Here is a 14837-nt window from a genome sequence, read left to right on the forward strand (position 1 = left end):
GGCAAAAACCCTGTTGTTATCGGTAGTACACTAACTAGAAGTCTTGAGAAAGTGTCTAATTGGCTGAATAAATCCTGCTTAACACTTAATCTGAGGAAAACTAAATCTATGTGTTTCTCTATAACAAGAACGCGTACAATAAATGACCATAACATTAAAATGAATGGTGAACTCATTGATCAGGTAGAACAAGAAAAATACTTAGGAGTGATTTTAGATTCTCAGTTAAATTTTAAAAGTCATATTAAAAACATCTCAAGAAAAATGAAAGCCAGTATGAACTGTTTTAGAATGATTAGGAGCTGTCTAACATTAGAATGTGCTCATGTTTTTTTTGAACACTATGATTCTGTCCCACCGGTCGTACTGCACCACTGTTTGGACCCAGACTAGCCAAACTACCCTAAAGCCTATTGAGAGGCTTTATAACCGTGCTCTAAAAATTTTAGTCAAAAAGCCTATTCGATTTCATCATTGTTATATTTTAAATGAATATAAAATTTTAAACTTTGCTAATTTTGTTAATCGCAGATATATAATGTTGTTTTTTAAATGTTTGATTGGACTTGCACCGGAGCCACTTTGTCAATTTGTTAACAGGCTGGACCCATCCAGATCAACAAGAGCAGTTACATGTGGAAACTGTAAAGTTTAAAACATCTTTTGCTCAAAATGTTTTCTCTGTGAAAGGAGCCAGTCTGTGGAACTGGCTTCATACAAATATAAAGACTCTAACTAAATTGTCAACCTTTAAAAAAATAACAAAAGTCTGGCTCATACAGCAGCAGCAGTGTGATCATGTCTTATGAGATGTATAGTGTGTGAGGTGTGCATCTGTTAGAGTTAAATTATTACATTTATTTTTACTGGTTTTAACTGGTTTTTGGACATTCTATTGTATTTGCTGTTTTTTGTTCTTATGTTTTATTCTCTTATTATCTGAACTGTTGAAAAGCCCTTCTAGGGACAGGTGTTGCGAATTAGCCATGGCTATAAACACTGTGATAAAGGCATCGGATTGTTCTTGTTGTAATAATCTATGTTTTTTGTATCTGTACCCCAAATAAATAATGCTGGGTTGTTGGTACCCAACTATAAGTTAAAACAACCCAGCATTTTTTTTAAAGTGCTAGATGTTTTATTGTGTAAGACTATTCAACAAAACACCAGTATGTGTTTTGGTGAAAATTGCATAAGCAATTGTAAATTTAAGAAACGGCAAACAGTTGTACATAAGCAACCTCGAGAAGAATTTGCAATTTGTCCAAAACTAGATGATGTGGAGGTTGAACAAAGTGTTTTGAAAATGTCATTTGTGATCTGAGAAAAACTCTCATGACTCTAAACCACAAAACCAGTCATATGGGTACATTTTTGAAATGTAAATGTATGCATCATCTAAAAGATAAAAAATACAGTATTTCCATTGATGTATGGAAGGACAATGGTTGGCAGAGATACAACTGTTTGAAAATCTGGAATCTGAGGCTGGAAAAAATCCAAATATTGAGGAATAAAAATTGTCCAAATGAAGTCCTTGGCAACTGCATTCACTCACAAAAACGTTTTGATATATTTGCAGGAAATATACAAAATATCTTTATTGAACATGATCTTTATATTGTATCCTAATGGGTTTTGACATGAAATAAAAATAATTGATAATTTTGACCCATATAATCTGTTTTTTGCTTTTGCTACAAACATACTCGTGTGACTTATGACTGGTTTTGTGGTCCAGGGTCACAAATGTTTCCTAAGTGTCAAACACTTTTGGGGTCACTGTATGTTGATCAACTTATTAAATGTTGATGTTTATTGTTGCATTAGTGATATAATATGACCCTGACATATAGCATATTAATCTGTTTGTTTCAGAGATTATTATTTCTTCATTGGCTCAGATTGGGGTCTGATTTTAATGACATCACACTTACACATGTATCCTTGATTCACAATTTTATTTCACATTTTGCATTGATTTATCTATGATATTCCCTAAAACTGAATACAGACCAACATGATTTGTTTTCAACTTTTTGCACAGCTGAGTATTTCAGGAAGTCAAATGTGTGAAATTGATTTTACTGTCTGCCCACTTGTGTGGGTGTCAGCATCTGTGTTTTGCAGAAGATGCCCATATGCCAGGAAGAAAAGTTTGCTTTCCCTGCCATTCTTTAGACTGTGAAATTCAGTGAAAGATGAATCATTAATATGATCTAATTTCATATTAACTGTGCATGTGTTTGCCCCACAAACTATAGAAACCTGCTTTTGCTTTAGCCAATCAGAGGAGACTCTGCTGCGTATATAGGGAGTGTTTGAGTCGATGAGAGTTATATACTGTAATACTGTACAGCAGAAGACACGCTTTGAAGAAGTTTACCTAGACGATCTGCAGATCAGGTGAGATGGGTTTTTATTACTGATTATGATCTGTTATAGTCATGTAATATTGCTTAACCAAAGCTACACAGTCATAGAAAGTGACATTATCTTATGTTTCATCTTAACCTCAACATGGTACTAGTAGCTTTTGAATAATACTTATGACTTTATATTTAGTGATTAAATGGTCACATTCATAAATGCATTTGAATCTTAAGTGATTTTTAAAAACAGAAAACTGTAAACCTAACTTGTAAAACTAGTTACAGCATGTAAAAAGTGCTGAATACCATATGGCAAAAAAAAATATATTTTTAAATATGGCCAAAAATATATTGGCTGAATTGTATTGTTTACAAATATATTTTTCACCAAAATATTTATTTGTATATTTTAAAATATATTTTTTTATGTTTAGCCCTCCATATATTTCAAACCAAGGAAATATATTGAGGTCACATTGGAAGAAAGGCTTTATGTTTTTTACAAAAAAATTTCAATAATAGGTTTGAATAAGTTAAAATTAAATATATTTTCAACTTCAAAATAATGAACTTGTATTTAAAATATATTTCTTGTCATGTGGATTGTAAAATTAGAAATATATTTGCTTGCCCTTGAAGTGAAATATATGTTGATATATGAAGGTTAAAACTAAATATATTTTCAAATTCAAAAATATATTTAATTAGGCTTAACTTTCTAAAAACTATTTTTAGCATATATTTAAAATATATTTTTGGCCAGAGAAATGTATATTTTGCTGTATGTGATGAGTGTTTCCTTATTTCAAGAAGTTAAACTAATATGCTGATTTTGAAACAACTTTCTCGTGTCTTTTGTCAATTACTCAATGCTTTGTTATTTGATTCAGGAAATATAAAATCAATCATCTGACACGCACGGTGAAAGAAAAAGAGATACTGAGAAAAATGCCCAAATACTGCATGTTGTGTTTGATTCTTGCTTTGACAGCCCTCACAGTTTGTGTAAGTAATGTATTTAAAGTTAAAAATGATTTCTAATGGCACACTTCATATAAACAGCTCCAATGTTATTTTGTTTTGATCCGCAGAAAGCTCGTCACAAGCGACACCTCAAAAAATCAGGTACAGAAATACTTTCTAATTATCTACACACATTCTACAGCCTTCACAGTTGGGTGATCATCACATGTCCTGTGGTTATAATGGACAAATCTTTGAGAGAGAATCATGTTGTTAATGTTTGTTTGAATTCATTAATGCTCATTTATTTTATATTGATATATTCTGATGATGATTTTCAATGCTAGATGAATCTGTTTCTTGCTTCGATGGAGACGTACGGCTCTACCGGGGCTCTTTATCTGAGACTGCGAGCGGGCAAACATGTTTGAGGTGGAATTCAAAACTCTTGCATGAAATCAAAGATTACAGCAGAAAACACGACCTGGGATCACACAACCACTGCAGGCAGGTCTAAAGCTGAAATAACAGACATCACAATCCCAATAGAGAGGAAAAATGATCTTAATCCAAACCTGACAGGGTCTTTTATTACTGCTTTACAAACATGATGCTACTGTAAACAATGAAAGGTTTGAATGGGCAGGAAGAAATTTTATATGGGCTTCAGTTTGTGATCAAGTCCAAACCTGAACATCCAAACACACCCGCTGATACTTCTTTCTGAGGTGTTCCTCTTCATGAACAAAGAGTTGCTCATAAGTTACAAAATTCAAAGAAATGTAGGTGTTTCCCCTTGTAAAGATCCTAGTAAAGATTATATGTATTCACAAAGCTACAAAGTTATTCTTAAGCCTTAAGGTCAAAAAGTGTAATAGAGATGAAGACTTTTTAAGCTTTTTTAGTAAACGAGAGAATGAAGATGAAGAGGAGAAGAAATTTGTTGCAGACAATTGATGACAGTGAGTTAATAAGTCATCATCATGTGCATGACCGATTTATTAGAGACACGCTAACATTTCCAAAACAATGCAGAAATGTCATCACTGTAAAAAATCATTAAAAAAACAACTGGCAGCCGACATATGTAAGGAATAAATGACGACGGGACGTTGAATTATTTGAAAATAATGCACACCCAAGGTGGTAATGCGGCACAACACGAAGTGAATTATTCCTCCACGGTTACCACAGATATTATTTTAAGATATTTGACAGGTTAAGTGTGCAGTTTACAGGAATATAATCAACACCCATGGAACATTCAATCTCAACCAATCAGAATAAAGCATTCAACCGCCCCGTTGTATAAGACATAATAATTAAAATAACACTTGAACTATTAACTGTCAGATAATGTTTGTAATTCTAATTTTAAATAATGGTAAACCACTGTAAACAATTTAAAGTAATTGGTCGTAACATACACACATGGACACCACATTTTTTTGTTGTTTTGCACCATAATACTTAATTCTGTCTAACTGGAACCTGTTGAACACAAACGTGGAAAATTACACTGCTTCATGTTCAAAGCAAAATATATGGTTATAATATTAATTGGTTCTTTTTAACCCCAAAAAAGCTGGAAGAAAAAAAGACAAACCAAAGCTCAATTCAACTCAATTCAGTTTTATTTATATAGCGCTTTTCACAATAGTTAATTGTTTCAAAGCAGCTTTACATTAATAGAAACAGTGAAAAGCACAGAAAAGTGACAGATAGCACAACATAATACACGATAGCATAAGCAGTCAAATTTGCTGCGGCTATGACTCAACATTATAAGTGAGCGTATTACTAATGTAACGTCTAGAAGAGGAAGCTAAGTTAAGCCCAAGAAGGCTCAGGTCTTACGAGGTTAAAGGCTCAGAAAACAGTTTAACCTTTAATGACAATATATCCTTAATATCTTTAATATTGACTGAGTAAGATCATGTTAGAGATCTTTGTAATCTCATCATTATGTGCTCCTGTGTATCTCAGTAGTAGAGCATTGCATTAACAATGCAAAAGGTCATGGGTTCAATACCAGGGTACACAGAATCTGATAAAAAATACTTTGTATACCTTGTAATATATACCTTGGAAAAAAGTGTTTGCCAAATGCGTAAATGTTAATCATTTGATAATAGGACCTTAGACAGGATCACAAATCTTTAATTTTTTCATTATTTTCTCATTATGTTCATGATTTGACCCCTACAGAAACCCAGACAACAGCCCCAGACCCTGGTGTTATGTACGGACACCGTTTGGGATTAGTAGAGAAGACTGTGATATTCCCCGCTGTCCAAATCATGGTACTGATACTGTAACTCGATACCAGACTATAACATCTGTATTATTGTTATGTGAGTGATGAAATGTTTATTGACTGTGAACTTAGCAGATGCTTCTCTGTCGCCTGTGAGATTTTAACATTATATTTATGTGGTATGTTACAGTTTTTCTTGGTTGCTTAAACACATTTCTTGAAACTATGCCTCCAATATTCTCCAAACAGTAAACACAATTTTATAACATCTCACCCAATACTCCAAACATCCTATTTTCAGGTCAAATGAAGCTCTACACTCAAAACCATTCACTCTTACTGAAAAACCAAACATTAGACACAAGCTTTCAAAAACACACATTACAACATAGTATTACACACTGATGCAATAAATTCAAAAAAATATATCCAAAACTGGTAAGCTGCTTGTGGTTCTCCCCCTCAAAAACCTTTTCATATGACACAATTAATGTATGCAGTAGCACATTTTTATTAATTCATGTACTACATATAGCACAACTGTAAAAACTTTTTTTTTATTATTCGGTCTTTGTTCTGGGTCAGGCCAGAGAATCTGGTCCACATCACAGACTATATTGGACCTAGCCAAACAGTGAGGGTAAAATCCTCTTGTATGATCCACTCCTGGCATTCATCTACTCTACTGATATGTCGATCTGTATGGAAGGCAATTTGATTAATTTCTTTATTCCAGTGTCATAGTCCAACAGTGTATGCACACTAAAGTTACTGTACAGAGCAGTCTTACTGTAAGTTCATCTATCTGTTTTCCTCCCTGAAGACTCTGAAGATGGAGGCAACAGTGAAGCGACTCAAATTAGGCTTTACTCGTTGCTCAACCTCACTCATAGTCATACCATGAACAAGGACATGGTCAACTAAAGTGGCTTGAATTTCATCTGAGACTGCTTGTCACCTTGCCCTTCGTCTCCCTCCTCCTCTTTCACCACGTCCTCCTCCTCTTCTCACTCCTCCTTCACCAAGTCCTCTTCCTCCTCCTTCACCATGTCCTCCTCCTCTCCCTTCCCCTTCACCATGTCCTCTTCCTCCTCCTTCACCATGTCCTCCTTCTTTTCCTCCTCCTTCAACATGTCCTCTTCCTGCTCCTTCACCACATCCTCCTCCTCTCCCTCCTCCTTCACTAAGTCCTCTTCCTCCTCCTTCACCACATCTTCCTCCTCTTCCTCCTCCTTCACCAAGTCCTCTTCCTTCTTCTTCACCATGTCCTCCTCCTCTCCCTCCTTCTTCACCATGTCCTCTTCCTTCTCCTTCACCACATCCTCCTCTTCTTCTTCCTTTTCCGTCATCATGTCCTCTCCCTTTTCCTTCACCACACCCTCCTCCTCCTCTCCCTCCTCCTTCACCAAGTCCTCTTCCTCCTCCTTCACCTCCTTCTCCTTCTTAGTGTTTCCACCTTGGTAATTGTTTGCTAATTTGAGCCTAAGCTGTGCTGACTTCAGTAAACAGTTTTGAATGCTAGTGCTTTCCATATGACCAGATGGTGTAAGCATTGAGAAATGTGGGGATTTGTGTGTAGAGTTTTGATGTAAAAGTTCAACAAATCTGACTCGTGTGTTAAAGCAGGTGAGTAGTGTTTATAGTTCAGCGAAATGATTGTGCTTCTTGAAAAATGGCATTATGGTTTTGAAATTTTAGTTCAAAAGCCTGGTTATAGTGTTTTAGCAATCGAGAAAAACTGTAATGCATGTGTGCTTGTTTGATAATTTCATTTAAACATATAATATTAGGAAAGTGTTTAGGAAAGTCATTATGTAAAACAGAATTAATGCTTTAACAACACTTGAAATATTTCCTGCTGTGTGATTGACAGGTGTCATTTAAATCTTTAATCTGTTCAGGTTTGCAGTGCGGCCTGAAGGAGGATCGCCTCATGAAGGTGGTGGGCGGAGCTTTGAGCACAGTACAGCGACACCCCTGGATGGCGGCGGTCTTGACGAGGAAATCTGGGGTTAAAGGATTAAGTTGTGGAGGGAGTCTTATCTCACCCTGCTGGGTCCTAACAGCTACACACTGCTTTACTGATGGGTAGGTATACAAACCTGATGGATGGATGGTGTTTACCTGTGTGTGTGTGTGTGTTTATAGGTTTATCTTTTCTGTGTGTTTACAGTCCTCAGACACGTCTCAGTACACTCTCAGTATATTTGGGGAAGAATGCGGTAAATGAGACGGACCTGCAGAGAGAGCAGAAGTTCAGAGTCTCTGAGCTGATCATCCATGAAAATTTTGACAACAAAGATGGCAACTACAAAAATGACATCGGTATTAACCAGAGACACATCATCATCACAAAAAAACAAATCACACAAACAAACATTTATGCATTTTGCAGATGCAAACATGTATTATTACTAAGGTTGCAAACGGGTGGAAAATTTCCAATAAATTTCCATGGGAACTTAATCTGGGGAATTTTGGAAATATTCCAAACTGGAAACTTAAAATGAATTTATTGGAATCTAGAAGAATTCACGGGAATAATTTGGAAATGTATATAAACTATATCATATACAAACATAAATAAACAGTTTGCTTGATCATAAGCAGACATGCATGCAATACAAATTTTGAAAAATCCTGATACTTAACATTTATTAAGCCGTGGATTTATTTTAAAATAAATAATTTTTGATCAAAAACATTCAGGCTTGATGAGCATAAGAGACTTCTTTCAAAAACATTAATAATGGTAATGTGTTTGAACTTTTGGGTGGTTGTAGAGTATGTATGATAACAGAAAACTGGCTAGCAGAATGTAGAAGAAAGAGCATCACAGCTACATGATAGATAGCCTCATACATTATTATATTTGAGAATTCATTGAAAATTCACAGAATTTTGCAACCCTTATTGTGACAATACAAGTATTGCAATCACCTTGCTGAAACAATAGAAAGCATCAAAGAAATTCAAATGGTTTCATGGGAATTGTATTGGTTTTAATCAAAACTATTATTGTCTCACTGGGTTTCTACTGGTAATGTGTTTGTGGTCTTTATGATGAAGGTGTTGACCAAAACAATCTTACTGCTTGAGAAACAAATACCCAGCGTATTTTCATCAAGATCATCATTAAAGAAAGGTTTGTGTGTTTAGCGTTGTTGAAGATTCAAAGTTCGGATGGTGGATGTGCTAAAGAGTCCAGCTCAGTGAAGACGGTTTGCATCCCCAATCCTAAACGCTCGCCCAAGAACCAGATGTCTTGTAACATCACTGGATATGGGAAAGAGCAACAAGGTATGTGATGCTTCTGTTTAACACATTAAAAATAATAGGATGATATCCACGATGTGTGTGTAAGAGAGTTTGATTATGCATGTATGTGTGTGTTTTTCAGAGTCGTGGCATTACTCTAATTATCTCAAAGAAGCAAAGGTCAATGTATTGTCACATGATCTATGCTCCAGTAAAATATACTACGGTAACAAGATCACAAAAAACATGCTGTGTGCTGGAAGTGAAGACTGGAGTACTGACTCCTGTGAGGTAAGAAACTCATTCATTATTTCTTCACAAATATGAAAAATCTAACTAAAAATGTTACCATAAGATGAAAAGTGTCTGGTTTTAAACACAAATGTGACAATCTTTCCCAAATGTGATAAAACAACAGTTTGAAGAGTTGATATGGTTCAATAGGATGAGTTGTCTATAAATTTAGATTCAGGTCTTTGATTTTGTCTTTGATTATTTGGAACATCTGTTCAATTTTTCATTAATGCAATGGTGTAATGGTGTGGGGGATGTTTTTTTGGCACACTTTAGGCCCCTTAGTGCCAATTGGGCATCATTTTAATGCCACGGCCTACCTGAGCATTGTTTCTAACCATGTCCATCCCTTTATAACCACCATGTACTCATCCTCTGATGGCTACTTCCAGCAGGATAATGCATCATGTCACAAAGCTCGAATCATTTCAAATTGGTTTCTTGAACATGACAATGAGTTCACTGTACTAAAATGGCCCCCACAGTCACCAGATCTCAACCCAATAGAGCATCTTTGGGATGCGGTGGAACGGGAGCTTCGTGCTCTGGATGTGCATCCCACAAATCTCCATCAACTGCAAGATGCTATTCTATCAATATGGGCCAACATTTCTAAAGAAAGCTTTCAACACCTTGTTGAATCAATGCCATGTAGAATTAAGGCAGTTCTGAAGGCGAAAGGGGGTCAAACACAATATTAGTATGGTGTTCCTAATAATCCTTTAAGTGGGTGTAGATTATCACAGGTCAGTTATTTTGATACATTTATGATGTTTGTTTAATTTCATCAGGGAGACTCCGGTGGGCCGCTGGTGTGTGATATCAGCGGTCGTGCGTTTCAGTTCGGTGTGGTGAGTTGGGGTGAAGGATGCTCTAAAAAGTTCCGTCCTGGTATTTATACAAAAGTGAGCAACTACTACAAATGGATCCTGAAGAAAACCGGCTTGTCTTCACTTTCACCCTCATCTGATAAATTATGAAATATAAATGAACTGATATATCACACATGCCAGTTATTCTGACAATTATTTAGGAATATCGAGATGGTTAGCTTTATCCAATAAATTGTGCTTGTTTGGCCTGTATGGTCATTCACATAGACAAACTTGTAAATAGATCAAATAGATTTCTGTTTTTAATGAGTTTATTGTATTAAATAGTCGTTTAATTTTGCTGTGATTTAATAGTAAAAAAAAATGATATCAGTTTGTAGGCAGCTTAATCTAAAAACTGTAGTTTTGCCTCTTCTAATTTTTCTTCATAATAATATAGCAAAACTTTAATGAAGTTAATGAAAGAATAATTCGGACCTGCCCGTTTGTTAAAGGATTTAATATCTCTTGTTACCTGAATGTATATGAGTAAGGGCTAAGTTAACAGTCTGTGTGTTGATATTGCAGATTTACAATTTACGCTGTATGTAAATATGTAAGTAATCTGAACATATAATAATCACTGAACATTAGACAAATAATAGCACAGATATAGTGCACATGTTTTATAAAGCACATCGTCTTATTTATTTGTGAATATTATTATTTGGGAAATCTGTGAAAGCAAATTTGTGTCTGTTCCTGGTAATCCCTAGTGTGTGTGGGGCAAACGAAGATAGTAATACCAGTATTTTTTTTTTTTTTGACATGTTTTGCTCCGCATGAGGAAACAAATATAAATCAAACAGAATTATATTTTTTAAAAATCTAAAATAGCAAAAATGTTTTCTGTGAGTGCGTGCATGCCTGCGTGCGTGTGTGTGTGTGTGTGTCAGATAAGATTAGTGGAACAGCCCTCATGTTATTAAGTGTAAAAGTCACATAACAGCTGGGCATCAACTCCCATTCATCACATGATCATAACAGTTAATAACACTGATGTGATGTCATTTCATTTGATAATACAGTTACTCACAGTAACTTTGATGTAATGTAACTTTTTCATTCGTTTCTAAATCATTGTAAAATATTAAATAAAAATTTCACAGATGCTCTTGACCAGTTAATATATAATCCAGTGTTGAATAATATTTGTATTGATCTATTTATGCATTAAAATTGTTGATGATTATAAATCCAACAGGTTTATATAATCTGTCTGTTTAGTAGGGCTTTCTTTGTGTAGGATGACTGAGTGCAGTATTATATTAAACCACAAGAAGGCACTGTTTAGTATGTAGAGAGAAGTGCATAAACGTGAGACACGGACTTCAATACCATCTAGTAGCTACAGATCTAATAGCACACACTTCATATTTCATACCTTACATTGGTACCCAATATGTTGTGTTGTCATACACAATAGAAGGGATGCTGTTTAAAAACATGAAATTACCAACCAATGCTTTGGCATGAAAAATTTCTCAGCCATATAAAAAATATAAAAGTATCAAAACTTACTGAATGGCGGAGTGAAAATGGAAGTGTGTTTTATACAGGGTTCCCACGGGTCCTTGAAAGTTTGTAAATCTGGGGGGGGGGGGGGGGTCAAGGCCATGGTAAGTTTTTGAAAATATAGCACAGATTCAAGCACTTTCAATGACTTGTATTTATTTTATGCAAGAAAAAAAATCCATATTATTCCCTGTGTTGTGTAGGATAATATTATTAAAATTTCAGACTTTTTAAGCACACGTGCTAAGCTGTTGATTTTTTGCATAGTTGTGTTTGACACATGAAAACATCTCGGGTTACGTGTGTAAGGGAACGAGGTGCTGCGTCTCCTTGTCATACTTCCTGCATTCCTGTAACGACGTCTTTGGCAATATTTCAGATAGCGATATACTTTCTGTCTCCTGCGTCACCCTGTCTTTGTCATTAAGCCTCACCATTGGTTGAATTTGATATACACATTCCGACGCACTTACCCCTGGAGAAGTCCCCAAAGTGTCACCGCAGTGACGCAGCGCGAGTTCCCTCGAAAGGGAACTGTTACAATGTATCTTAAAAGGTAACACGATCTAACCTTGCTCTCACTTGAAATGTGACCCCACATTTAGTCCTTGAATTTGAGTGTATTGTACCTGGAAAGTCCTTAAAAAGGTCCTTGAATTTGAAGTTAACTAAGGTGTGGGAACCCTGTTTATAGAAACCAAACTCATTCAAGATTTACTACATGTGCTTCTGAGGTCACAAATGTTTTTTATTTTCTACTTGATATCAACTGAATGTCAGAAGATATATGTATGCAGCTCTTGTAACACATGTTGACCACAAATATAAGTCTGTTTAGAAGACTTTGACTACAGTGCATAAGTTGTTGTGAAATCCATTCAGGTTTATAAACTCTTCTGTACAGATTAATCATAAATGTGATTCGGTTTGAAAAAACCCAGCTAAACCTCTAAAATGATGAATGACAAAATAAATCCTGAGCATTTACAAATAAACAGTTTTGAAGAAATATTGTTATTCTTGTGGAACTTAAAATGTGCTTTATGATTAATATTTAGTTAGTTATGAAAGGCAATATGATGGGTTATATTAAAGATATGCCAGCAGAATTAGTTGGTCTTCATGAACAGTGTTGAGGGTAACGCATTACAAGTAATGTGCATTACATAATAATATTACTTTTCTGAAGTAACAAGTAAAGTAATGCATTACTTTATAATTGTACAAATTAATATTTGGGTTACTTTTTCAAAAAAGTAATGCAAGTTACTGTTTTAGTTTAATTAATTTGATTTAAAAATGTATGTTCTGAATTAAACTAAACTTAGTCATATTATGTACTCTATGCATACACGCCCATGTGGGAACAGTTTGAGTCAGAAACTGAGATGGCAGACAGAGATCGAATTTTTGTGTTGAAATATGAAATTTCTAAATGCAGAATTTTTCAGTTATAAAAAACTGAAAGAGATCAAGCCTCAGCCAAGAAAAAGTAACGCAACAGTAACTAAAAAGTAACATAACCATAACTTTCCATGAAAAGTAACTTAGTAATGCAATTAGTTACTTTCTTGGGAGTAACTTAATATTGTAATGAATTACTTTTAAAGTAACTTTTCCCAACACTGTTCATGAATACAAAGATATTCAGTCTTTCGTGTCAAACACACACACACACACACACACACAGTGTGTTTACTCTTAAAACTCTGAATCCACTTCCTTAATTCTTTCTTTTTTGGACGCAACCATATTAGGTAATGCAGGCTGTTGAGGGTCCCTGCTCAGATGTTGGGCAAATTCTTGGGCTGCCTGAGTCGTCTGTCAGTTCAACACAACTCTGGATGTTGTTATTAAAGTAAGTGAATAGAGAAGTCTGTACAACCTTTATAATGAGAGTGGGTGGCCTGCTCTTGTGAATATTATAAAACAATTCAAACCAGGATCTTATACTCTGCATGTGTTTCATATGAATCTTTTCTGAATCTTTAACATTTTCTCATTGTTGAGCATATTTGCTAGACACATTTATCTTAAGGCAACGTGCAGTGCATTCAAGTCCATTTATTATCCATGCATTCTCTGAGAATCAAACCCAAGATCTTGCTCACATGATGATGCACAAGCTAAGCTACATGATCACTTTTTTAATAAATTCTAATTTCTTATCACTTTTGAGTTTAAATAAACATTATGTACATTTATAATGAATGAAAATGGCAATAAACAAGCAGGTTTGTCATTTGAAAAAAGAAAGACGTGTGAAAGAAAAGTGTAAATAGTTTTTATTGTCATCTTGGTATTTGCTTATCTTCTTAAATGATATAAAAACTAAACAATGCTGAGAAGGATTCCAGCCTCGTGCCCATCGGCACTCTGAACTCTTCATCAAGAACACTAGAACCAAGTTTCCTTTTTAGGGCATGAGAATGTATGACGTAATTTAGCAAGAACTCGCGTCTCCAGCGAACTAGACAAAGCGAGGGTGGGGCTAACCGAAATGAGTGACGTAAGCTTGAACCAATAGTATTCGCGGGCGCGCCTGTGGTTTTTGTTTGATTGGTGGAGCGCCTGTGAACGTCAACAGGGAGCTTTGGGTGGTGTGTGATCGGTCCTGTGTTGGGAAGTCTGACTCATTTCCATGACTCGGTTCTTTCGAACAGCTCATTTAAATGAGCCGGTTCACAAAGACTCATCGGTCAACGTGCGTCATCATGTTTCCTGCTAGATACATTTTTCATACGTAAGCAAAAATGTACTGGATCCAAATAATCTTTATTTTATTTATTTAAAGATGATATAGACAAGTATGGAAATTATTCAAAGCTTTATTTATCCTTAAGCAATAATAATTATATATCTCTATTCTTCTTTATGTCATTTTAATGCATATTTACATTATTGTTCTTTGTTTCCCTACATGGCATTGCATTTGTATTTTTATTTATTTATTATTTTTGTTTTGTTTTTATATCTGCATCTTCATTGCTGTAGTAATGTGTTGTTGTTTTGTTAAAGTTAATAATAAAGCTGGTGAAAAAAAGACTGAAAAACAAAAACAAATTCACAAAATCATAAAATTGTAAATGATTTAAGTGCTATAATATAAATTATATTGCTTTTTAATGGAAATTATACTGTTTCTGCTGGTTATGGGATGTTATTTTAACGTCATTCAATTTAACAGGAAAAGGTCCAAAACACTACATAAATACATTTTTGTTTTAAATGTAAACAGCTGAAGACTCATCATGGTATTTGTAATGAAACCATTAGAATGTGTAGGGTATTGTTTTATCAAGGTGA

At 34.9% G+C, this 14837-nt stretch overlaps 1 protein-coding gene across 1 annotated transcript; it reads left to right on the forward strand.

Moving 5' to 3' along the window:
* The first annotated feature begins 1098 nt into the window (after positions 1 to 1098).
* Positions 1099 to 10380, forward strand: plaub (plasminogen activator, urokinase b). The gene is made up of 10 exons (XM_055177131.2): positions 1099 to 2406; positions 3263 to 3377; positions 3464 to 3497; positions 3683 to 3842; positions 5544 to 5638; positions 7494 to 7680; positions 7766 to 7917; positions 8752 to 8892; positions 8993 to 9141; positions 9936 to 10380. Exons 1-10 carry the CDS (start codon positions 2330 to 2332, stop codon positions 10122 to 10124), a joined length of 1299 nt encoding a protein of 432 aa, XP_055033106.2. The 5' UTR covers positions 1099 to 2329; the 3' UTR covers positions 10125 to 10380.
* The last annotated feature ends 4457 nt before the right edge of the window (positions 10381 to 14837 follow it).

This window comes from Misgurnus anguillicaudatus, chromosome 4 (assembly GCF_027580225.2).
Source record: "Misgurnus anguillicaudatus chromosome 4, ASM2758022v2, whole genome shotgun sequence".
Taxonomy (NCBI): Eukaryota; Metazoa; Chordata; class Actinopteri; order Cypriniformes; family Cobitidae; genus Misgurnus; species Misgurnus anguillicaudatus.

Coding starts and splice junctions, on each gene's coding strand:
- plaub (XM_055177131.2), top strand. CDS start 2,330: ATGAGAGTTATATACTGTAATACTGTACAGCAGAAGACACGCTTTGAA. Junction 3,843..5,543: donor GGATCACACAACCACTGCAG/GCAGGTCTAAAG, acceptor TGACCCCTACAG/AAACCCAGACAACAGCCCCA. Junction 5,639..7,493: donor TCCCCGCTGTCCAAATCATG/GTACTGATACTG, acceptor TAATCTGTTCAG/GTTTGCAGTGCGGCCTGAAG.